Genomic DNA, 23,790 nt, shown 5'->3' on the forward strand with positions numbered 1-23,790 from the left:
AACCCGTCCGTGGCGCAAAAAAGGTTGGAGACCGCTGCCTTAAAGGGTCGTTTCATTGTTATTTTGCCATATTTTCTGCAGTCCAAATACACTCACCAGATAAATCATCAGAAGATCCATTCAAAGTTTTGGTGACTTTAAATTTTAAAAGCTTTTTTTGTCCCATAAATTATACAACTTCTTCAGATTAGTAAAGCTGCTCTATTAATGGGTAGAGATTAATAACATCTCCTGGCTTTGGACCGGCTTCTCCCCATTCTGTCTCACTGTATGGTTATAGTGAGCCAAGAAAATGAATACAGACAATTAAGTACGCCTTTGTTACAGTAACAAATATGTCTGTCAGCACACAGTTAAAGCTGCTGCGAGCCTGTTCTGAGCAAACACAATCAACTCATGCAGCTATTGATTGGGCCTCTGGAGGTTGTGACAGGACAGCTTCCATCTTTGGCATTTCAGAACTGTGCCATAGATTTCTATTTAGGATTCAGCGACATTTGCAATCCTTATACTGTGTCTGGTTAATCTAAAATTTAGAGTTAGAGCAGCTTATGAGTTTCACTTCTGTAGTTTGAACACAGTGAAAAGACAGCGTGAGCATTGGTGGCTGCGCAACCAATCAGAAGAAGCAATAAAGCAGTGCCGTATTTCTCTGCTGATTCGCCTCAGTTGAAACTGAAGATCATTTTGTTTACTTACTCTTTGAAGTGATTGGTTGTTTACAGAGGAAAATGAATGCTGGGGCATCATAGCATTACTAAAAGCATCTCTCATAATCCATGTGACTCTCCCACAGAGGCCCACCTTTGAGCCTGGCCCCACTGACTGAACCACTACTGCCGGCAGGCCAAAATCACTGTTTCTACTTAGAAACTGTATTACCATTTTCTGCCTGCAGCCTGAGCTGAGGAGACCTGACATCACTGGACGGAAACAAGTGTGTGTGTGTGTGTGTGTGTGTGTGTGTGTGTGTGTGTGTGTGTGTGTGTGTGTGTGTGTGTGTGTGTGTGTGTGTGTGTGTACAGGTGTGATTAGCACGCTGACTCTGGCTGAGGGCCTTTCACACCTCAGGTGAACCAATTACCATATTGCATCAACCTATCAGCTCCTGTCAGATAGTCGGGACACCTGCGGGCTCAAACACTGGAGTTAGTCACAGTGGTTTAAAGCTATCTGACCCGCATCTGTCAGCTCTAATACTGAAACCCACCTTGCCTTTTTTTTTTTACAAAAGGAAAAAAACACAGACTTTTCTAGAAAGGCAATGAAATTAGTTTCTATTTTTCCTCTCTGAATCCTGAGGATTTGAAATTGTCCAAAAAGATTTGCTGTGGTTTCAAATGTCCGACGGGGGTTTCCCAAACCGTCACGCTCTTTGTCACTTTTGGAAAATGTCACAGTCTCGTCAACCCGCCCGAAGTTTGTTTCCACACCTGCTTGTAAACAACCAGTGAGGAGCTTCCTTCACTCTGCTCTTCCAAGACAAGTTTGCATGATGTGAGATTCACGAAACTGACTGAATCTCTCATTTCAGCGATTTAGAGATAACCTTGTGTTACAATACAAAGAGATAAAGTACATATCTCTGAAAATGTGGCAGGTAAAAGTCCTGACATTTTTCCCAGCATGAAACAGGATATTGGATGTGACATTATCAGGTTTCTTTACATACACCATGCTATTAGTTTATGGAAGACAACAATGGATAGGTAGGTAGTACATGACAAGACGCACTCAGCTAACTTAAGGCCTCAGACACACAGGAGAGACCTGCCAGCGACCGTTCAGCACCCACTGGGTTTTTCCTCACCAACTGTGAGTAGTTGCAGGAAAATACATGAAACTGCTAATCTGAAGGCATGCAGCCTTAAAATACTGGTCAGTGACCCTCTGGTAACTGTTGGCTAAGAAACTTGCTAGCTATTTACTTGCTAGGAATAAGTGTGTATTCCGGGACTAGTTGGCAACTGGTTACTGGCAGCTGCTAGCTTGAAACTGGCATGCTGATCCACTGGAAATATCCTTGCAGTTGCTTTGGTTGCTATCAGGTTGCTAGAGCCACCAGTAGTTTGCATGGAGGGCATCAACTTGTCTGCACCTGTCTGCTACACAAAAGATAGTGAAACTGTGAAAAGTGTGATGAAATCAGAAACAACATTCGCCTTCAAAGTAAAAGCTGCATCTTTTGAAATGTGTTGGTTGAAGCGATAAGGCACAACTTTTATTCTTAAGGTAAAGATTTTTCGTTTCCGGTTTGTACTGTATCGCACATTTTATGACAGCTCAGAGAATAAATGGGGAATGTTTACAGACAAGTCGGTGTCTTTCATGCAATCTACATGCAACCATGGTAACCACTCACCAGCCAGTTGGTAAAGACACAGCAGCAGTCAAATAGATAGCTAAACTATGATTAACAGCTGAAACTTGAAGCTAACACTGCAGATAAACATGTTGAGCTAAACAGTACAAAGAGTTGAAAGATGTAAAAGCTAAAATGAACTAAAATGACAGAACCTAAAGCATTTCTAGCAGTTAAATTATTAACAAATTACGGAGCCCCGCAGGGGACATGGGAGGAAAAAAAATTAAGATGGACTTTTGCGAGATCTCGCAAAACTAACTCGGGATCTCGCAAAAGTTTTGCGAGATCTCGCAAAACTAACTCGGGATCTCGCAAAAGTTTTAGCCGGGAGTGTGTTCATGAGGATGGTCTGTCTATGGAGGTATTATTTGAAAAACCTGGAAATTATTCTATTGGTCGTCTTTATGGATATATACTATGGTATCAGAACTCGTCATTAAGAATAAAGGTGAGGAAATTTGTAATTCAAATTTAAATCCATACTATTTGTTACAGAGCCCCGCAGGGGACATGGGAGAAAAAAAATTAAGATGGACTTTTGCGAGATCTCGCAAAACTAACTCGGGATCTCGCAAAAGTTTTAGCCGCATTCTTCCTCCTTCGACCTCCCGTTAGCTCGAAGCTAACGGGAGGTCGAGACCTACTACAGCTGGGAGGAACACTGCTTTCCCGGCACATCGTGCCTAGTAATTGTCCTATAACCAGGCCTGAAATATAATAGAAAGCGCTCAGTTCACAAAAGAGCTTCAGGGGTTACTCCTAGTAGGTTCTTGAAGGTTAAAGTGTGGATAACCTGTTAAAACTATTAGTTAAACATTAAGGAAACATTTAAATGAATAGCTGTTAAATGGAGGTTTAGACAACAGTGTGGGCTTCAGATCCAGTTTAATTGAGCTCAGACAAACACATTTAAACATGACAGGGCTGCAAATAATCATTTAATGTTGCTCAAGCAATTGGTTCACGATGTTTCATCTTTCATGAGCTGCGTTAATTACTTTTTCTGTCTTTTGAGTTACCTGTCTGCTGCTCCAGTCATTCCTGGTTTATTAAAAGAGGAGGCAGAGGGTGGGGCTTGCTATAAATAAACAGGCCTCAAGGGCAAAATAAACCATCTGCTATAAGCACAGGGGGAAATGGGGCTTCTTTATGGTCCCTGTGGTTTCCCCCTTTACCTTTATGGGGTTTCCCCATCTGTTATTTAGGTTCAGTTTGTGAGCCTTTGTTAAGCAGCAGTTTTTGAGCTGATTATTCTGCAAATATCTGATCTTGTTTGCTTCTGTATTCCTGTGATTGTTTTGGGTGAACAGTGCACCTGTGTCTATGTGTCTCTCACCCACATATCTCTACCAATAACCATGCTTTACTGCTTTCCCACCAAGCATCCACGCATTCATTCATCCATTGTTCCTACCAGGTTCCCGATGGTGAGCATGCCATTGAACTCATCAGTCATAGGGTAGTGCTCCATGGCCATGAAGAGCGTGTTGAGGACGATGCAGACGGTGATGGCGAGGTCCAGGAAGGGGTCCATCACCATGATCTTCACCAGCTGCTTCACCTTAAGCCACATAGGGCAGCACTCCCAAACCAGGTAATGGTGGGCAAACGTGTACCAGCAGGGGTGACACTTCTTATGGGATTCCTCAAGTTCTGCACAGGAAACAAAATGTGGTCAGGAGGTTTCCTTCTGCATAAACAAAGTTACACTGGTTAAGCTGGAAACGGAACAACTGAGAAGCTGGAAAAGGGATAAGTTACAAAGCTGATTGTGGAACAGACTAAAGGTGCAAAAATACTGGGCCCTGTGTATGATTTTCCAGGTGTAATGATGACTGAAACAGATGACAAATTAATACATAGCAAGCTTAAAAGACGAGATTTGGCTTAAAATTTGCTCAAATTATCTTTAAGATCAGCTGATCTGCTGGGATTGTTGCCGACTTTGACTCTGATCTAACATTTTGCTCGATTAAAACAAGAACAGAAGTGATTTAAGTCAAGAGATGATTCGGATACAGCAGGATGGAGGCAAGGTGAAAAGAATACCAATCAATGGATAAATGTGATTATTAATAGGAACAAAGACTGGTCTAAAAGGAATTTTGGATTGATAAATGTATCTGTTGTGTTACGATCTGAAGCTCTTTCTATATAAATACTTGTGGAGCAGAGGCTCAGACTGCATTACCTGTAGTTATGTTGGTCGATAACAACAACGATAACAGAAATACTTGTGCTGTGTGGCACAAAGCTTGATGGCAAACAGTCCTGAACACATGAACTAATTAATCAGAAGATCAGTAAAACAAACAGTGAAGGCACGTTATGAAAAAAAGCACTGGCGGATTTGCAGCCTTTTATTTAAAGTAAAAAAGCGTCTCGTTCAGTGACGGAGCCTCGAAAATGCCGACTGTGAAAAGTCACAGGGCTGGAGTACTCCTAAATGTTTACAAGGTGTCCTCTGGTGTCAGTGTGATGACCGACGGCATTATGGCAGCAGTGAGAGGAGTCGCACTCCCAAACTGTTCTTTGTAAAAGAGCCCTTATAGAGACATTTACATGAGCTGAGCGAGGATCGATAGATGCTCTCTTTGCACTTCTTCATCACCATTTCCGATTATGGCATCAGATAAAATTATCCAGGCTCTTCAAGGTTCATGAAAACCTTCTTCAGGACCAAAAGTTGTCTGAATGTTGGGAAATCTCCAAACTGATATATCAAACGTGAACGCTGTTATTGTTTCTCCATTTCACAGCTTTGAGCTACATTTACAGTTAACATGTGATCAGATTAGAAAATGATTTTCACACAAAAAGAGTCATGGCTGAAAAATGAACCTCGTATTAAGTAAAAACTTTCCATATGGTATAACTTGTTTTAAGCAGCCAACTAAAGTTGAGCCAAACTTTCTGCAGTGAACCATCAGAAACTCCTCAGGTACGAGGTGGGGTGGCTGTAGTTCAGGAGGGTTGGTGGTTTGATCCCAGTTTTCATGCCAAATATCCTTGGACATGAAATATCCGTCTTACTCTCTGATGCATCCATTGGAGTATGAATGCGTATGAATGATATTTAGAAAGCACTCACCATATAGATAATAGTGCTTCTGTGAATGGGTGTGTATGGGGTGAATGTGGCATGTTGTATAGAGCGCTTTGAGTAGAAAAGCGCTCTATAAGAACCAGACCATTTACGAACGTCTCTGTTCCCCTTCATCACTGACATCATCTTCATGCAGTTTATTAAAATTATGCTGAACTGATTGTTTATTCTTTGAGCTGAGACACTTGGAGTGGGTGTAAAATTGATTGGGTTACAGTGTTTTAACAAAATTGTTTTTCAGTTGTGAAAATGCCCTATGACTACCTCCCGTGTAGGTTTCCCGACTATTACCAGACGTACTTTGAATATTTTGTAATTATGACAAAATCATAGCTGATGCAGAATGCAGAAGTAAATTGAAGCAAATATTTATAAAATTACAATTTATGTTTCGATTTATTTTAATATTTCTATTTTATTTTTGCACTTTTTCCCCCTCCATACAACCAAACGCCACCTGGTGATTGCTTAGTTAATCTGAACTGGTAAGAACATTTTGGATCGTAGTGCTGTTTTTATTTTTTTTAATCCAAAGAAGAGCTCAAGTTAAACCATGCAAAATAAATTCATAAAGCTTATTTTAAATTGAAGGAAAGTCTCCTGGGAAACAGATGATAATTTTAAAAATGACATGAATAAATCAAAGAGTGGAGCCGAGAAGGGACGGAGGGATGAAGGGTGTGCAGATGGATGCAGGGAGGACAGCAGTGGGATTTTGTATTTTCCTGTATAATGATCTGTTCTGTAAGAGCAGCGACTGCCGAGGGGAGAGACTGTGACTCAGCAGACCTATCACACGCACGCACACGCTTAGAACACACACGGGTGCAGATTTGATATGAATCCAGAAATGTAACACACCGATATCATACACACACGTACAAACACACACACAGGAAGTTGGAATGATCTCACGGTTAATGAGGGTGACCAGGATAACACTCTCTCCCTCTCTGTTTCTATCATTCTCTCTCTGTGTCTCTCTCCCTTTTCCCAAGTCCCTGGCGCAAACAAAGCCTGTGTTACCCTGGGGTTGACTAGGGCAGCGACACACACACACACACACACACACACACACACACACACACACACACACACACACACACACACACACACACACACACACTGTCTTTGAAGCAAACTCAGACACAGCTACACACACGCTCCTCTCTCGCACCCACAAAAGCGTTATAATTCGGACAAATACGTGGTTACACAATCACACACAAACACACACATATTGAGACACAAAGTCAGGCAAGGTTACAGTCCCATATTGACACACAAGCACAAACACATAAAACGTGAAAGGATGCTGGAGCTGATGCAGAAACTTGTTTTTTCCAGGTAATGAGCCTGTTTTAAATCGCTCTGCCATTTGGTAGAAATGAAGTGAAACAGAAGCTTCTGTAAAGAAAGGAAATCCATTTAATCCTGTGTGGGATTATTTTAAGAATGATTAAGATTAGCTTCACTTTGTTTCGCTGCTATCAAAGTCTGCTAAATAAATCAAAGAAGTCTCACCACTCAGCCTCAGCTGAGCGGGTATTTGGGATAATATTAGGAAGTCCCCATCTAAATGAACGTGGATAAAGACTTAGTATTGATTTCTATGGTCACCGGGGCATAAAAACTGCACGTGTAGAATCAATAAGTTGTTTTGATCTGTATTTTTTCCACCTGATAGAGCACATGCCCCATGCACCGAGGCAGCAGCCTGGATTCAACTCCACCCCTGGTCATTCGCTGTGTGTCATTTCCCTTCTCTCTTTCCCCACTTTGCCATCTGTTCTACACTAACACTGTCATATAAATGCAACCACTATCACATTAAGTCAGATACAGTACAGCATGAAACAAGGAGATGGGATCAAAGCGGTTTGCAAAGTCGATTGCAGATGCAAAAACAAGGGCACGGGCATGAAAACAGACATTAAAATGCCTCCATTAAACTCAGTCAATGAATTATAGCAGCTGAATTATTCCCTCTAAAAGAACAAACGGTGGACCATTAATTCAGAAAGCTCAGCAGAACATCAGCTAAAGTTTAAACTCAGTTTAAGCTATTTTAGCCAGCCTACGGCTCATGCCACATCTGCAAGCCACTTTGCAACCCTGACTTTGGTGTCTGCTAAGAAGCTAAGAAACCTGCTGCTGCTCTCCACACCTTAATCATGTGGAGGCCCCAGGACAGAGGCATGCTGGTAGCTAAACTGATGGGAGCTGGACTTCTTAATGAAGGTAATGAAGATGTTTCAATTCTCATCTGAGAAGCTTAAATAGGGCTGCTCGATTATGGCAAAAATGATAATCACGATTATTTTCACTGAAATTGAGATCGCGATTATTTGACGATATTTATTTAACCCTTTAAGACCTACTATAGAACCAAGTCCGCCAGAGCTTATATTATTTTTTTACATGTTGTAGTGCCATTTGTGGGAGCATTTCAAGTTGCTAAATAACTGTTATAGCCCATATTTTAATAATATGTATGCATTAAGTCCATAGTAACTACATTAATTGCAAAAAAGTGCAATAAACTACAAAAAAATTTATATCGTTTTTGTTTGTTTTTTTTACATATATTTCTACTTGGAGAAATGTAAGAGGTTTATCCCTCAAAACTTTAAATACAAAAAAGTTGCAAAAAATAGTTTACAACAACAGGAAATTTATTTTGAGTGTCTTCATAGTTTTATTTTGGAGATACACCAATTTTTATATACTGCAGGAAAAACTAAAAAAACAATCCTATGATTCAAATTTGCAAAGAAAACAGCATGTGCATCAAAATAAACTATTTCCAGCAGTGCAAGCATCCCAGAAACTATTCAGAAAAGTCAAACATGACCAGTAGAGGTTTTTAAGGCCTACAAGTAAAAAACGACATTTCCGCGAAAATGACGTCACTTCTGGTTTCGGCCAGGAAATGGCGGACATGCGACAGTTCGCGCTGACGTCTGTTTCACTGTGGGAAGTGTTACGAACAGCTGATCGGATCGGCAAAGCGTGTTTCTGGAATATTATGTTTTTGTTCCTGCAAGCGCTTTTTATGCAATTTTTGCAAAGCTTTATGTGGAAGGAAACCGTGACCGAGGACAAGCTGATGGCATCAGATGTAAGTACAACTCCTCCGGTTTCATATGCAAAACAAATGGTTCAGGTTCTACAGGGATTTAAAAATAGTTACACAAAACGGAGTGTGCTGCTCTGACCGGATTTAAAGGGTTAACAATGACTTTAAAAAATAATATAAAATAGTGTGCAACACCACTGAAGTTTTTTTTTTACCTCTCTTTTCAACCAACAGCAGTCACTCTCCTCTCCAAATAACTTCTGCTTAGCTTTCCGAGCTTCCCTCAGGTCCTCTTAATCAGCGGTCTCAAACCTTTTTTGCGCCACAGACCGGTTTATGCCCGACAATATTTTCACGGACCGGCCTTTAAGGTGTCGCGGATAAATGAGGGAGGGGCTAATAATCGGCTCAGTCATTTTTAATGATCGTTGAAAGCCCAGATCGTAATCGTGATTAAAATTCGATTAATTGAGCAGCCCTAAGCTTAAACACTTGTAGAAGCTGATGAGGACTCCCACGTGTTTTTGCTATTGTAGGGTTAAATATACTGAATTCATACCCTGGTTTATAACAACTCACATCATATTTAGTGTGTGTGCCCTGCATTCAAATTAGCGTGGCTCACTTTGCTTCTCACCTTCCATGACGTCGGTGAGGTAGCTGGCAGCACTCATTGCCCTGCCCCTGCGCTCCGAGTCCTGCATGGACGAAGGCCGAGGAAGTAGCATCGTGCTGAGCTCTGTGGTGGACGTGGGAACCTAAAAAGATGGAAGTCATCCTGATTACTTTAGATCTTTAGATGCAACCAGAGAATAAGAGATGGTATTACCCCACACAGAGTCCCATCCTAACAATCATGGAGTTGGTCTGGGATTAAGAAGCAATCTTAAAGATCTCTACCAGCTCCTCCAAGATATGTTTTAAAGACATCCTCATTTGACTGAGCCTGCTGTCACACATGCTCATCATTCATTCTTGAGTATTAGCTGCCTTGGACTCTTCTGTTACCATTGTGATAACATCGCATAAACACACATTTGTGTCGGGTCAAATGGGTCAAACGTAGTGCTGTGATTTCTTTGTGTGTGTGTGTGTGAGTGCATTCAGTCTATCACCACGGCAACAGAGAAGCAGGTGATGACTGGTGTTCAATGAATCAGAGAAATCAGCGTGCCGCTGCTGTGCGTCTGTTTATCTCTTTCATCCTCACTAAAAAGCACTGCTGGATTTTTTTTCATGTATCAGATGAGCTTCACGAGGGTTGAACTTCTAAAACACCCACTCGACTCTCCTCTTAAAGCCTGACTTCAGCTGCTGCCTCTCAAATTCAAAGTTTAAATTATACTAAGTAATCAACTGGCGCTCAACATTAATTTGCTGCAACCCTTGTTGATTATCCTGAGCTCTTGGTAGTGATCATCATGGCTCATGGAAGCCATTCCTGACTGGAAAGCGAGCAGACGGATTATAAAGTATGTTCCATCAGGTCTGGGAACATCTCAGGAGGAACGTGTTGGTACTACATCGAGTAAAACTCAGACAAATGTCAAGAAATAGGGGGATGAAACTAAAACGCTGATCAAAGTAAATGACATGTGGCACATGTCAGCCTGTGAGGCTTTGATAGTGTTTTTCAGCTCCACAGAACAGAAACTAACTTTGTCGCATGGAGTCACACAAACCACCTGCAACTCAACACCTCAAAGACTAAGGAACTGGTTGTGGACTTCGGGAGGTCCAGAGAAGGTCCACTGCCGGTTCAGATGGAGGGGGAGGAGGTGGAGGTGGTCAACAAGTACAAGTACCTCAGGCTGTGGGTGGACAATAAACTGGACTGGTCATGCAACACAGAGCACCTGTATAAAAAAGCACAAAGCCGACTGTACTTCCTCAGGAGGCTGAGGTCTTTTAACATCTGCAGGAAGCTCCTGAGGATGTTTTACCAGTCGGTGGTTGCTGGAGTACTTTTCTATGCTGTGGTGTGCTGGGGGAGCAGCACAGCAAAGAAGGACTCATCCAGGCTGGAGAAACTGATCAGGAAGGCTGGCTCTGTGGTCGGCATGAAGCTGGACACTCTGGTGACAGTGGCAGAGAAAAGGACATTAAAGAAACTGATGGACATTATGGACAATGCTGGGCATCCTCTGCACACGGCCATAAACAATCAGAAGAGTCTGTTCAGTGACAGGTTGCTTCTCCCAAAGACAAGAACTAACAGACTTAAAAACTCCTTTGTCCCACACGCCATCAGACTGTTTAACTCCTCTCTGGAGGGGAGAGGGAGGGGAGACAGGAGGACAAAGGAGGGGGGAACAACTAAGCTGTAGTGCCTCTTCACCTCACTGTACAATACCTTGTGCAATACTTTTTGTAAATAGTCAACAGTGCAATAGACTCAATACTTGAAATGTGCAATTCACTTGTATTTTTATTTTTTATTCCTATTTATTCTATTTATCCCCTTTGTATATTTTATTTATATTTGTCTCTGTATTTATATATGTGTGTGTGTGTGTGTGTGTGTGTGTGTGTGTGTGTGTGTGTGTGTGTGTGTGTGTGTGTGTGTGTGTGTATATATATATATATATATATATAACAATTCTGTAACTGTAACTTCGGTCGTTGCTGTGCTTTTTTTGGAAGTCGAATTTCCCAGAGGAACCCACCCGAGGGATTAATAAAGTTCTATCTTATCTTATCTTATTTTATCTTATCTTATCTTATCTTATCTTATCTTAAAACATGAGGAGCTGTCAGTGCTGCATCCATACAAATGTGTAATATATGCATCCTCCTGTTATTACCCTTCACAATAAAAGCCCTACAATTTACAGTGCAAGAATGCTCTCCTCCTGGACAGTATAGGAAATCTTGCTGATAAGGTTGTACTGCCTTAAACTAGATTAGACGAGCTGCGTGAATTGAGCTCACAAAGTTTGTCTTTGAAGTGTCTTTAAAGTGCCCATAACAGCCTTCAAGACCATATAACAGGAAATAAAAAGCAGGTTGTTGTTGCAGAGCCATCCAGGACTGATTTGTGTCAGATCTAATGAGGACTTAAAGTTTTCCTCAAAGAATAAACTTGCCCGAGTAGGTTTTTAAGACAAAGTCCTTCAGTTCTTTTCTGTGTTTAAATTTGCAGCACATTTTTTGAGTAAGCTGTACTTCTAACTGTCCTACCAAAATCCAAGCGTTGGATTAACCATCAGAGCCTCCTTACTGCCTACTCACTGAGATCCTCACCAACAGTTCAGAAAGTCCTCTCTACACTAATCATGTGTCCTTTTTAAATTCTCATTCCGGTCATTCATGCAAGCAGATGTCAGGGTTGTGTTCTTGTTAGTCATCTTTTGACCCAAGCACAGCTAGTGGAAGGTAATTTCAGATCCAACCTTTCAGACAGCTGAAGGCTCTCCTGGATGTCAGAACTTTGCTCTCGGAGATGGAGAGGCCACTCCACAGCACGTGATGTTTAATAGAAACTTTAATTTCAAAGGTTCATGTGACCTGCTGAGTTTGGTTGGATTATTTTTAACCCAATGTTGGATCTGTTGGTACAGTTATTTGTGTATTTCACATTGTGAGATGTCTTATTCAAGAAATCAAATGATAATTTAATTTAAAATGGTAAATTTACCATTTTACCAACAGCTTCTATAATTCTATAATTTAATTATAGAAGCTTTACATGAATACAAATGGAAAATGATATAAGAGCAGGTCTGATAGCTCGAGTTACACCTGCTTAAAAACTACAGAACGCATCGTGGCGATCGTGGCTCAGGAGTTGGGAGTTCGCCTTGTAATCGGAAGGTTGCTGGTTCAAGCCCCAGCTTGGACAGTCTCGGTCGTTGTGTCCTCGTTGCCTACTGGTGGTGGTCAGAGGGCCTGGTGGTGCCAGTGTCCGGCAGCCTCTGTCAGTGCGCCCCAGGCTACAATGTAGCTGCCATCACCAATAGGTGGATGACTGGTTGTGTAAAGCGCTTTGGGGTCCTTAGGGACTAGAAAAGTGCTATACAAATACAGGCCATTTACCATTTATCTGGTTGTCGCCGCAGTACAGCTAAGCTGACACAAGGAAAACTGCTGGAGCTCCCAATAGAAGTCCTTTTGCTGCTGCAAAACTGCCTTTTAAATAAAGTTGTTTAGGTTTGAACGGTGCTCAGCTGCTCGCCTTGTAAAGGCCTGACAGCAGTCCCCGGTGAGCTCCGGACTCCTCGGCCCTCACACAGAGGAACCTGCATGAACCTCATTTGCTCAGGTGTTATTACATAACGCTTCCTGCTAAGTGTTCTTCCAATGAAGCATGACGCACAGGCCTGAAGGTCGCCGCCCACAACACCACCTACATCCTGTCTGTGTGCCAGGCAGGGAAGCACCAGGGAAACACACACACACACACACACACACACACAGCCATTTTAGCTTCCGCTGGCTGCTGTGGGTTGCCATGGGGACATTTCCATGGCAAATAAGTGAGTTCTCGTCCCCTCCTCCTCCTCCCACTCGTCTCTGCATCAGTCTGAGCAGCAGGACAACAGGTTTATGGATGGATGGACAAGAGAAGCAGAAATACTTCATTTCAAAGCATGAAACTCTAACCTGAACTCAGAGCTGCTCTGAGCTCCCACACAACCCCTGCAGTTTACATTCAGTTTATCAAGAAGTAACTTTTTCTACACACTGCAGGAGATTTCAGTTTTCAATTGTGATGAAGGGGAATTTTGTCTGGCAGCAGCAGAAACCAGACAGAAAAGGTGAGATTACCAAAATGTGCTGACATGCTGTTGGAGGTGACTGTTGAGATTTGGCACTACAGAAATAAAACTGAACTGAACAGAATTAGACTAACTGTTTGCAGATGCTTCAGAACTTTCTCATTAGCAGCCACTTTAGGCTGGCTCCAGAGGTAAGTCACTCCTCATAGACTCCAATAAACCTTTTCAGTTTCCTTTGTACCCGAGTACAATGATTAAACGCTCACAGCGGCCCAATGCTAGCTAAGCCTTAAAAGTGCACTCAGGCTTTAAGTCACATCACACAACCAAAAAAAAGAAAAGTCCAGGTAAAAGGTTAAACATCAATATTGTTTACTTAGAATTAAACTTTTATTCTTTCTATGAGTAGTCGAAAGTGCTCCAGTCGATGGTCAATTGACTTCTTTCAGGCTCCTGAAGAGGTTCCAGCTCTGGCTTCATCAGTTCCAAAAGCTAAAGCAGAGCCTAAGTTATTAACCTTGGTCAGGGCTGTCACACAGAAGTCCCAACATGCCTAGATCATATAGGTCGGGGAATGGATGGTGCTTAACCCTTTAAGACCTACCATAGAACCAAGTCCGCCAGAGCTTATATTATATTTTTACATGTTGTAGTGCCATTTATGGGAGCATTTCAAGTTGCTATACACCAATGCAACCATTAAAGCCTAAATTGTAATAATATGCCTGCATTAAGTGCATAGTAATTACATAAATTGCAAAAAAGTGCAATAAACTACAAAAAAATTGAAAATCGCTTTTGTTTTTTTAAGATAAGATAAGATAAGATAAGATAAGATAAGATAACCTTTATTAGTCCCACACGTGGGAAATTTGTTTTGTCACAGCAGGAAGTGGACAGTGCAAAAGTTATGACGCAAAAATTAGAATACAATAAGAATAAATACAGTACACAGCTGTACAGAATAGAATAAAATAATATACTATATACAGTAGAATAAAATAGAATAAAAATATACAATAAGATAAAAATAGAATACGAATGCTATATACAACATATATTCCTAGTTAGAGAAATTTAAGAGGCTTATCCCTCAAAACTGTAAATACAAAAAAGTTGCACAAAATAGTTTCCCACCAAAGGAAATTTATTTTGAGTGTCTTCATAGTTTTATTTTTGAAATACACCAATTTTTATACACTGCAGGAAAAACGAAAATAAATATTATAGTGCAAATTTGCAAAGAAAACAGCATATGCATCAAAATAAACTATTTCCAGCAGTGCAATATGAGTCCTCAGCATCCCAGAAACGACACAGAAAGTCATAAAGTCAACGATAACTTTTAAAAAGACCAGTATAGGCTCTTGAGGCCCTCATGGTAAAAAACTACATTTCCGCGGACATGTGATAGTTCGCACTGACGTCTATTCCAACGTAGGAAGTGTTATGAACAGCTGATCGGATCGGCAAAGCGTGTTTCTGGAATATTATGTTTTTGTTGCTGCAAGTGCTTTTTATGCAGTTTTTGCAAAGCTATATGTGGAAGGAAACCGTGACCGAGGACAAGCTGATGGCATAAGATGTAAGTACAACTCCTCCGGTTTCATATGCAAAAAAATTATTGCGCTAGCTCACGTGGTTGCAGTGCAGTTACTCTGCTCTCATATCATCTCAATTTAAAATGTGAACATCTGTCTCCTCAAGAGTGTCTCCTCTCTTTTAGGTGTAGATGTGGACCCTACTATGGTGTGTCATGTATCTGTGGTCCTTTGGGTGATCCTATATCCCAACCACTCCTCACTGCATTGCACATCATGCATGACGTTGCTTAGTTTGGGAGTGGATGCTTTTGTCTTGGGATGAACCACTTTGTTATCTGGGAGTGTTGCTGGTTCTGAATTGCAGAAATTCAGGACTCCTGATCAACGTTTAGACCTGAACCCTTTTAGATAAGAGAGAACTTGATAAGTAAGTCCATTTGCCTTTGACTTAAGGTCCTTAGAATCCCATGAACTTGATGACTGAGGACCTACACGTCAAAATTCCATTCAGAAAAACCTGCATTCAGAAACACCCCACTATTGTCATTTAAACATTCACCACTGTACAAAGTATCAGTAGTGCTGCTTTCCTTAGTAGCTTCAGCAAATTCTATTTTCAGAAAGTATTTTTAGATGATCAGAATCCTGGGTGACTTCTTTCTAGAGATTTTAAGAATTCTTAAAAGATTTTAAGAATACTTGACCTCAAACAAATACTTGATTTGAATTCATCCAGGATTTTTGGCAGATGTACCTATGGTTTCAATTTGAAACTGCTAGGTTGCTTCATTCTTGAGTTATCGCATTTACAAAAAATTATGAAATATTGTCATCACATATTGTAAATAACTGCTCTTCTTGTATGTGTCTTTATTTAAAACATAACACACAATAAACAAAGTAACAGTGTGTTTAATCATGAAGCTGCACAGCATCATAAAACTAAACTTCCTGGCAGAACACTTACCCTACACCGAATTCAAGCCTACAGGTCTACCTAATAAAGCGAACTCTGAGTGTATTTAACTACTTTGCCGTGTTCTTCTCCTCTTCCTCCTCCTTGTTGTATAACAGTGAAGGTCTGGAAGCGGGTTATGAGCAGGTGGAGGTGACTGAACACCTCCAGGCGTGGAGCTGCTGTGTTTGTCCTGATGATACTCTAAACCCACTGCCTGACGGGGAAAAGACACCACTGTAAACAAGTATTAAAATAAGTGCATTCCCTAATGGCGTGGAGCTCGCTGCCTTTCAGCTGCCACAGGTTTTATAAGGCTCTGCTGTGAGAGTGAAGATGGAACCGAGGTAACGTTAAATTGACAGAAGTGTCTGAAAGCTGCTGTTTCAAGTGGCACTGTGCTGCAAGACAAAGACACTGAAAAAACCATTCTCACCCTTACAAACTCGAGATGTCATTTCAGAGTAACTAAAAGCTTTTCAAGAACAACGGGAAACTGTGAAAACCAGGAATGGTATTGATATTCGGAGAATCAGGACTTTGACTAAAGGAATCATCAAAAGATCAGAGCTCTGAAACAAAAAAATGTTTATATTTAATTTGTAACTCCATTTTTTGACTCCATGAGTTTACCATTCAAGCCAGTAATTTCACATTTCTAGTGATTAAGATCTAGTTATCCAGACAGGTTCATTTCTTTATGTTCAGGGTTATGACAGGCAGCACGGTGGATCAGTGGTTACCACTAACGCGTCACAACAAGAAGCTTGGGGCTTGAACCCTGTCAGAACCTCTCTATGTCACATTCGCATGTTTTTTCCCATGGTTGTGCTGGTCCTGGAGATCCAGTTTCTACCTTTATAAAACATGCCATCTTAGCCGAGGACACTCTCCTGAAAAGAGATTTTACTCTCAAGATTTTCACATTGTGTTTAACCTCCTGAGACCCGAACTCTTCCACGACATGCATTTTTAATTTCTCTTTGATATTTGGGCTGATTGGGGCCCGATGAATGTAAGAACGAAGAATTACCAGATTTTTTTTTACCTTATTTTTGTTTTTAAGAAAAATAAGAGCCTCATATGAGGATATTCGTTTAAAATTTTGATTGAACAGTAGCAGCATGATGTTATCGTAAGTGGATATCAGGCCCTTGTAGAGCAAAATTGAGTATTTTGGTCTAAATAACCCAAAATGTGATGCCAGGTCCACATATTGTTACACATGGTTAAATAAACATTAACAAACAAATAATTATCTGAATTGCCTTACTTTTCCTTTAACGACAACAGATTGCAAGTAACCAAAATTCAGCTTCTAAACAAACATCTATGTGGAAGCAGCTCTCCACTCAGTGCTGCAGAGGCAGGATTCACATACGAGTCCCTTCAGTGTTTAACAGTGAGCGTGCCTCGTGTGCTATGAACTGGTCTGCATTGGTGCATCATATCTTTATTCTCTTCCCCGTCCTGCCCCCCCCCCCTCTTTCTTAAATAGATAACTATCATATCTGATATCATATCTCACAGTACAATAATATTGAATGGGTTGCATTGTTGTATTTTGTCATGTTTCTCAGGTCTTTGTCTGAATTTCTACGAACATTATTGCTAAGGATTGTCTTATTGCATTGGAGTCACACTGGGTTAAATATGTACACTTGAGTTTTAAGGGGTATTTATTATTTTCTTCTTTTTTTTGGGTTGTATGGAAGCCCCAAACGCAATTTCATTGTTCTTGACAATGACAATAAATAAATAAATACTAAATACTGGTCATTGTAGCAACACCACATAACTCACAAGACAAGCTTACAGACTTCAGTTAGAACTAGAAAGCCAAGCTTCCTGTTACTAGCTTTGGTCATTTACGACATTGTGAGTGCTCAGTGCAACAATCAACCTCTGCTTCTCTGAAGATCTCATATCACTCCCGTTTTGGCCTCCCTTCACTGGTTGCCTGTAAGTTTTAGGTTTCTTTTTAAAGTTTTAGTTTTAACCTTTAGGGCCCTACATGGTCAAGCCACCCCAGTATATATCTGACCTGCTGAAACCACATTGTTCTTCCCCAGCTCTATGGTCATCAGATCAGAGATTGTTGGTGGCCCCACGCACTCGATTTAAAACTCGTGGTGATCGGGCCTTTTAGGCAGTGGCACCGAGGTTGTGGAATTTTCTCCCACTGGTTTTACGCTGTACAGACTCCATTGATTCGTTTAAAAAGCAGCTGAAGACATTTTTATATGGGCAAGCTTTTAATTAATTTGTTGTATTTTACTGTTTTACATTGTTATTTGTTGTATTTCCATTCTTTTCATTTTTCTTTTTCTTTTTTGTAAAGCACTTTCTCATTTTTATCTGTGAAAAGTGCTATACAAATAAATTTATATTACTTACTTATTTACTCTGACTTTTTTTTCAGAAGTTCTTAAACACTTCAGTTGGAGGAAACTGGACTACATTTTTAGGATCTTGAAGATGTCCCACCACTCATTCACCCTTTCAGTTCTAAGAACTGATGGAGAGTACCACTTATTTAACTTCTAACCAGGTTGTCATGGAGGCAATGCTGCAAGTTGTTGATCAACCATGTCATCAGCACTGAGGTCACATGGGTCTCAGTGTAAGTTGGGGTTGAATCACCTGGGAGGGGATCTCAAGACGGGGTTACAGATGGCTGATGGTGTGCAGGGTTCCTACACAGACAAAAACTAAAGTGCATACACCATCCTATTGTATCAGACAGAACCCTGTCCAAATATGATTTGTGAACAGCACTTGGACTACAAGAGGAAACCACAAAGCTTCTGGTACCAAGAATCTTGTTGCCTGTTTGCAGATTCTACAGATTCATATGCTGATATTCTTACTGTGCAGGTATTCGTGCTGGGTATGTTATGTCATTTGTCCCCATTTAGCCAAAAAAAAAAAAAAGTGCAAAGCAGCACGTAAACACCTGTTTCTGGATAACACATCTGCACAGGCAGACTTTCTCACCTTTTCTGCATGTGTTTGGTCAGTGAGTCATGCAGAACGAGTGTGATCTGATTATCATCTTGACTGGACATGACCCGGGATACATCTATGTACTGCATGTTTCCAGGCGCACAGCTGACTGCCGGATGTCAACAGCCTTGGTGAAAAAATATGTGCAGCGCAGGAAGCAACGAGAATGAGCCTATTTTAGGATTTCAAGTGAAAACTGTACATTAGTTACTCGTGGCATCAGCACAGCCCGTGTGTGCATGTTTGTAGTCCTGTTAAATACGAATACTGTCTAATGCTGAGTTAGTGATTCTGGCTTCAGTATAATTGTTGAGCCTACTGTACATTCGATGTTGTGGCTCATCAATAGACATCAGTGTTGACAGACTGGGCAGTTTACTGGGGTAAAAACATGTGGACATAGCTAGCTTGACATCGACCTTTCGTTTGTAGACTTTAGCTTGTTAACCACATGCTGAGTCATGAGCCAGTGCTCATTAAAAATGCTCCAAAGGCTCCAACACCTCAAACATGGTCCAGAGGTCCAGTTCAGAGACTGAGTTAGTTGAATTTAAGCCTAGCAGACAGCTAGCGGCTAGTTGGCATCCACCTGTCAGAGACATCCCAAATAATACAAACTTTGAACCTCACTGCAATTTAAACAGGCAACCCAGCTCCCCCCTCACAGTTGTACCAGGCTATAAACATGTTTATTTTTGCTATAAAGTTGGGAATGTTAATATGGGAGTCACTGGGAACTGATTCACTTTTGGACGGAGCTTCAAGTGGACATTAGAGGAACTGCAGCTTTTTCCTGGCTCCTTTATGGCCACTTTCAGCTGTCTCTTGATAACGTTTGTGGTGTGAGCTCTATTTTATTTGGATGCCAGCGAGCACTAGTTAGCTGCTATCTGTGTGATACAGTTCATTTACCGTGTTGGTGACTTCTGGCACCAAAAACCAAAGATAGCTTCTGTCAAACTGCAAAAGTTAACGATTCAAAAGTGTCTCCTAGTGACAGCTCTGTGTATCCATACATTTTGTTATACAGTATAAGGTTTGAAGGCACTTTTGCTTCATTTGACAAATGTCACAACCTATCAAGATCAACCTCAGCTTAGTCCACACTCCCCAACAGTTTTGCCCAAATTTGGACTTTCTGACACCTGATTGGCTCCTGGTAAAATATTTATCACTGTGTGAGGTGAACACACAGTCTGAATGAATCTATATCAGTTAGCTCTTCAATGATGTCGGTAACTGCACACAAAGTTCAGAGTGTGTGTGGAAATAGTCTTGTGTGTGTGTGTGTGTGTGTGTGTGTGTGTGTGTGTGTGTGTGTGTGTGTGTGTGTGTGTGTGTGCGCCCACGTGTATGAGCAGATGGGGGGAATACCATGGCACTGTTATCTGAGATGGTTGATATGAGTGTGTATGTGTGTGTGTCTTTAACCCATGATATCAGAGTGGAGTTATGCAAAGCGCTGATTCATAATTCACATGTCTGAGTGTTGGATGGCTTCAGGCTCCACCATTGTTTCCACTGCAGCGAACACACACACAGTCAGCACACGGAACTCACACTCTCCTCCTTGACCTTCTCCATGGTGCAAGCAGGCAGCTGCCCCTGCAGTGGCGGTGGGGAAACCCCGTTCTGGTCCATGGCAACAAACAGCTTCCCGTTGATGTTTAGAGTCGGATAAAAAACCTGGAAACACAAAAATCACAGAAGCATAACTACAGTGCCCCAGGAGGGACAAAATATTGTAAAGAAAAAACTCCATAAAGTGGAAAAAAACAGAAGAATTTCTCGGTTTATAGATACATTTACAATTTGTGAAGAAAAGAAATTAGAATTTAATTATGTGATTAGATTAATATGGTGTATGGTACAGCCTGAAGAAGTCACTTGGATGAACGATGGAACGTTTCTCCCAACGTTTCCGAAAACATTTCGCCCAGATGAACAGAATCAACTTTCTGGGAAGAACTACAATAATCTGAGAAATAAAAATGCTTCATTAAAAGGCTCTCATTGCCACACATGAGCTGTTACGCTCACCTGGGAGCTCCGGCTGGCCGTGCTGTAGGTGCTCGGCCTCCGTTTGGGCCACGGTTGGGGCAGGATGCCGCTGAAGGTTCCTCCGCTGTAGGTTCGACTACCGACGCCCTCCACCACGTCGCCCGGTACGCTGTACTCGTCATCGGCCATCTCTCCCTCCGACCCTCGGCTCCTCAGTCGGAAGTTGAAGATGGAGGAGACCTGACTGCTTCTCCGCGTCCTTGTGGAAAAGGAGCGTGCGAGGAGTGGGTGGAGCGGCTGGAGGAGGAGGGGGGAGTAAAGTAAAGTTTTGCACCGAACATAAACAATATTAAATCAGATCTTTCTCCACTGACCTTTCCACCATCAGTCAAGTCCACCTGCAGAAGCTTCTCCTCAGATAGGTTCGCCTCCACGTCCCCCACGCCCATTAGCGCCTGGCTCCGCCTTCGCTCCTCAAAGCTGTCCATTGGTTGGCCGAAAGGAGAGAGGTCTGGTGACATCAACGAGTCAGAGTCGGTAGCTTTTTGGGTGGCACCCTGATGAAAGAATTAATAATTAATACTCATATATTAATACATTTTCATTCATAAATGAGAATAAAGGACAGAAGGTGAAACAGAAGCCATGAAAACACTTATTTAAACACTCATTAGTTCACCTTTGTTGCTGTATTATTTTCACTGAAACACAGCAGTAACTGAGTTGGATTTATATCATTTATTTTACTTATAATTCCTGTACAGAGGACCAAAACTGCAAAAATAAAAATAATCCATTAATGTGACTCTTAAAAGAGCAATATTAAAAAAATCACTGATTTATTAACTATGACTTAAACTGATATTTGCTTTCACTTGTGTGTTTATTTGTAAATATTTACCTTTTTTTAAGGATATTATTTTATCTCCTATTTGGTTTATGAATCGTCTCAGTTTACAAAAAAACACTCTTTTGCTTTTAAAATTTGACTCGATTAATTTTAAAATCAGATTCATTTTCCCTTATTATGATGATTATTGTTATTATTTTTGACATTTTCATTTTGTATGTATGATTAATCATGCAAATGATTAAAACAGCCAACTTTTCCAGTGAGTAATATACATTTTAATTTCCATTAAAAAAAACCTGGAAATTGAAAAGTGTTATACAAAAAAAAAATAAAGGAAAACAATACAAACAAACAAACAAACAACCCCACAAGGCAAAACCTTTGCTGACTATTTTCTCAATATTTATTTGTTAATCATCATATGATTGTAACCTTCTTCTCTGTATTATTGTTGGGTCTACCTTACAACGTAAAGCGCCTCGAGGCGACTGTTGTTGTGATTTGGGGCTGTATAAATAAAATTGAATTGAATTAATTTATTAGATATTTTGGCAGTTTCTGACCTCCACAGTCCTACACCGCACCACATGCTGGATAATCGAGCACATCAGATCATCAGTTACCTGTTGCTCTTTCTTCAGTATCTCCATAGCTTGCTGAAACTCCCGCTCTTTCTGGCAGGCCTCGGCGATGGTCGCCTGGTTCTGCTCCTCGTACGCCATGGCGACGACGGCCAAGATGAGGTTGACCAGGTAGAAGGAGCCCAGGAAAATCACCACCACGAAAAACACCATGTAGGTCTTACCGGCCGAACGCAGCGTCTGAAGACGCACACGTGGCGGGAATAAAATCGATGCTGACTGAAGTGCAACATTAAAAGTGAAGCAACACGGCTAATAAAACCCAGCTGGCTACAACAAGAAATATGCTTCATTTCACAGAGTGGTCAAAGTAAAGAACAGTGGCTCACAGATCCTTTGTTCACTGTGTGGAAAGTGAACACATGCCCACTGCATGTAGTATTATTAAACATAGTTACAGTGATGCACTGAGGACACCAAAGTTTCACAGAAAATTCTTTTTATGCATTTTTACCCTGCCTGCAGTTTCTGCCCATGGTTGCACTGACATGACATCACAATTGTGAGAAGGCCAATCAAATTCTGGATAAGGGACAGTGCCACCCCAGGCCCCGCCTTTAGCCTCAGCCCTGAGTCGAGAGTCTGACGCCAAACTTGTGTCAGAATGACATAATGTCAGGATGAGAACACGCTGAATTAGACACAGTCTAGATGTCTGTGTAGGCTCTTAGCCCCAGTCTAGATTAGACACTGGAAGAAGAGACACTTTATAAACTTCAATCCAGGTTTTCTCTGACTTTAACTGATCGATTGGTCATAAGGCTTACCTGGTGGTAGAGGTTTTCCCAGTAGTCTTGCGTCATCAGACGAAACAGGGACAGAAAGGCCCACCCAAAGGTGTCAAAGCTGGTGTAGCCATAGTTGGGGTTTCTTCCTGCCTTCAGACAGACAAACCCGTCCGGACACTTTCTGCAGCACAGACACAGAAACATAACGTGACTCTTAAAATCTGTTTCACTTATTATCAGCAGAAATTTTTACATATAAATATTTTTTGTGGATGTTCAGGATGTCGTTTTGAGGACTTTGGAGTTGCCAATCATGATGTGATCGGGGGTGGGCGGTTATGTAACTGTAACTACTGTTTCTCTGAAATGTGTGATTTTGGGAAATCTAACACCACTGGTTTGTGCAGAAAGTAGGTGTAGGGACATTTTGAAAGCTGAGACAGTTCAGAGGATTCAAAAACACCGTCTGTGTGTCTCTCTGCCGTCTTTCCATCCGTCTTTCTATTAATTCTGTGCAAAAAACAAGAAACCAAAAAAACGCTCTGTTTCCTCATCGGTGTTTACGACCGAAGGCTTGTTATGGTCGTGCGATTGGGACCCGCCCACACGTGTCGCCGCAGAGACGGGGCAGATAGCACCGGGAAGGCATTCATCATAATTGATATTCCACATTCATATCCCATCACATTCATCGCCGCCCACGCGGTCACATCTGAACCGCTGATGCGCAGCAGTCCCATGGGTGGCGTGCTGGTCAGTGGAGGGAAGGCTGCTGCTGCCCACAGCAGCTTACA

The 23,790-nt window shown here is 41.4% G+C and overlaps 1 protein-coding gene across 1 annotated transcript in view; it reads right to left on the bottom strand.

The window, feature by feature from the left end:
- LOC146702341 (sodium channel protein type 3 subunit alpha-like) overlaps positions 1-23,790 on the bottom strand; it is a 196,428-nt gene that overhangs the window by 91,731 nt on the left and 80,907 nt on the right. The window contains exons 9-15 of the mRNA XM_085468805.1: positions 23,036-23,177; positions 22,251-22,448; positions 21,149-21,331; positions 20,814-21,071; positions 20,334-20,459; positions 9,188-9,308; positions 3,780-4,018 (exon numbers count right to left, since the gene is read on the bottom strand). Coding sequence (XP_085324931.1) covers positions 3,780-4,018; positions 9,188-9,308; positions 20,334-20,459; positions 20,814-21,071; positions 21,149-21,331; positions 22,251-22,448; positions 23,036-23,177 — 1,267 coding nt within the window. The remainder of the gene's footprint in view (positions 1-3,779; positions 4,019-9,187; positions 9,309-20,333; positions 20,460-20,813; positions 21,072-21,148; positions 21,332-22,250; positions 22,449-23,035; positions 23,178-23,790) is intronic.

The sequence above is a fragment of the Copadichromis virginalis genome, linkage group LG9 (assembly GCF_057382275.1).
Source record: "Copadichromis virginalis isolate Kocher_CV1m ecotype Utaka linkage group LG9, C_Virginalis_male_GT1.1, whole genome shotgun sequence".
NCBI classification, from domain to species: Eukaryota; Metazoa; Chordata; class Actinopteri; order Cichliformes; family Cichlidae; genus Copadichromis; species Copadichromis virginalis.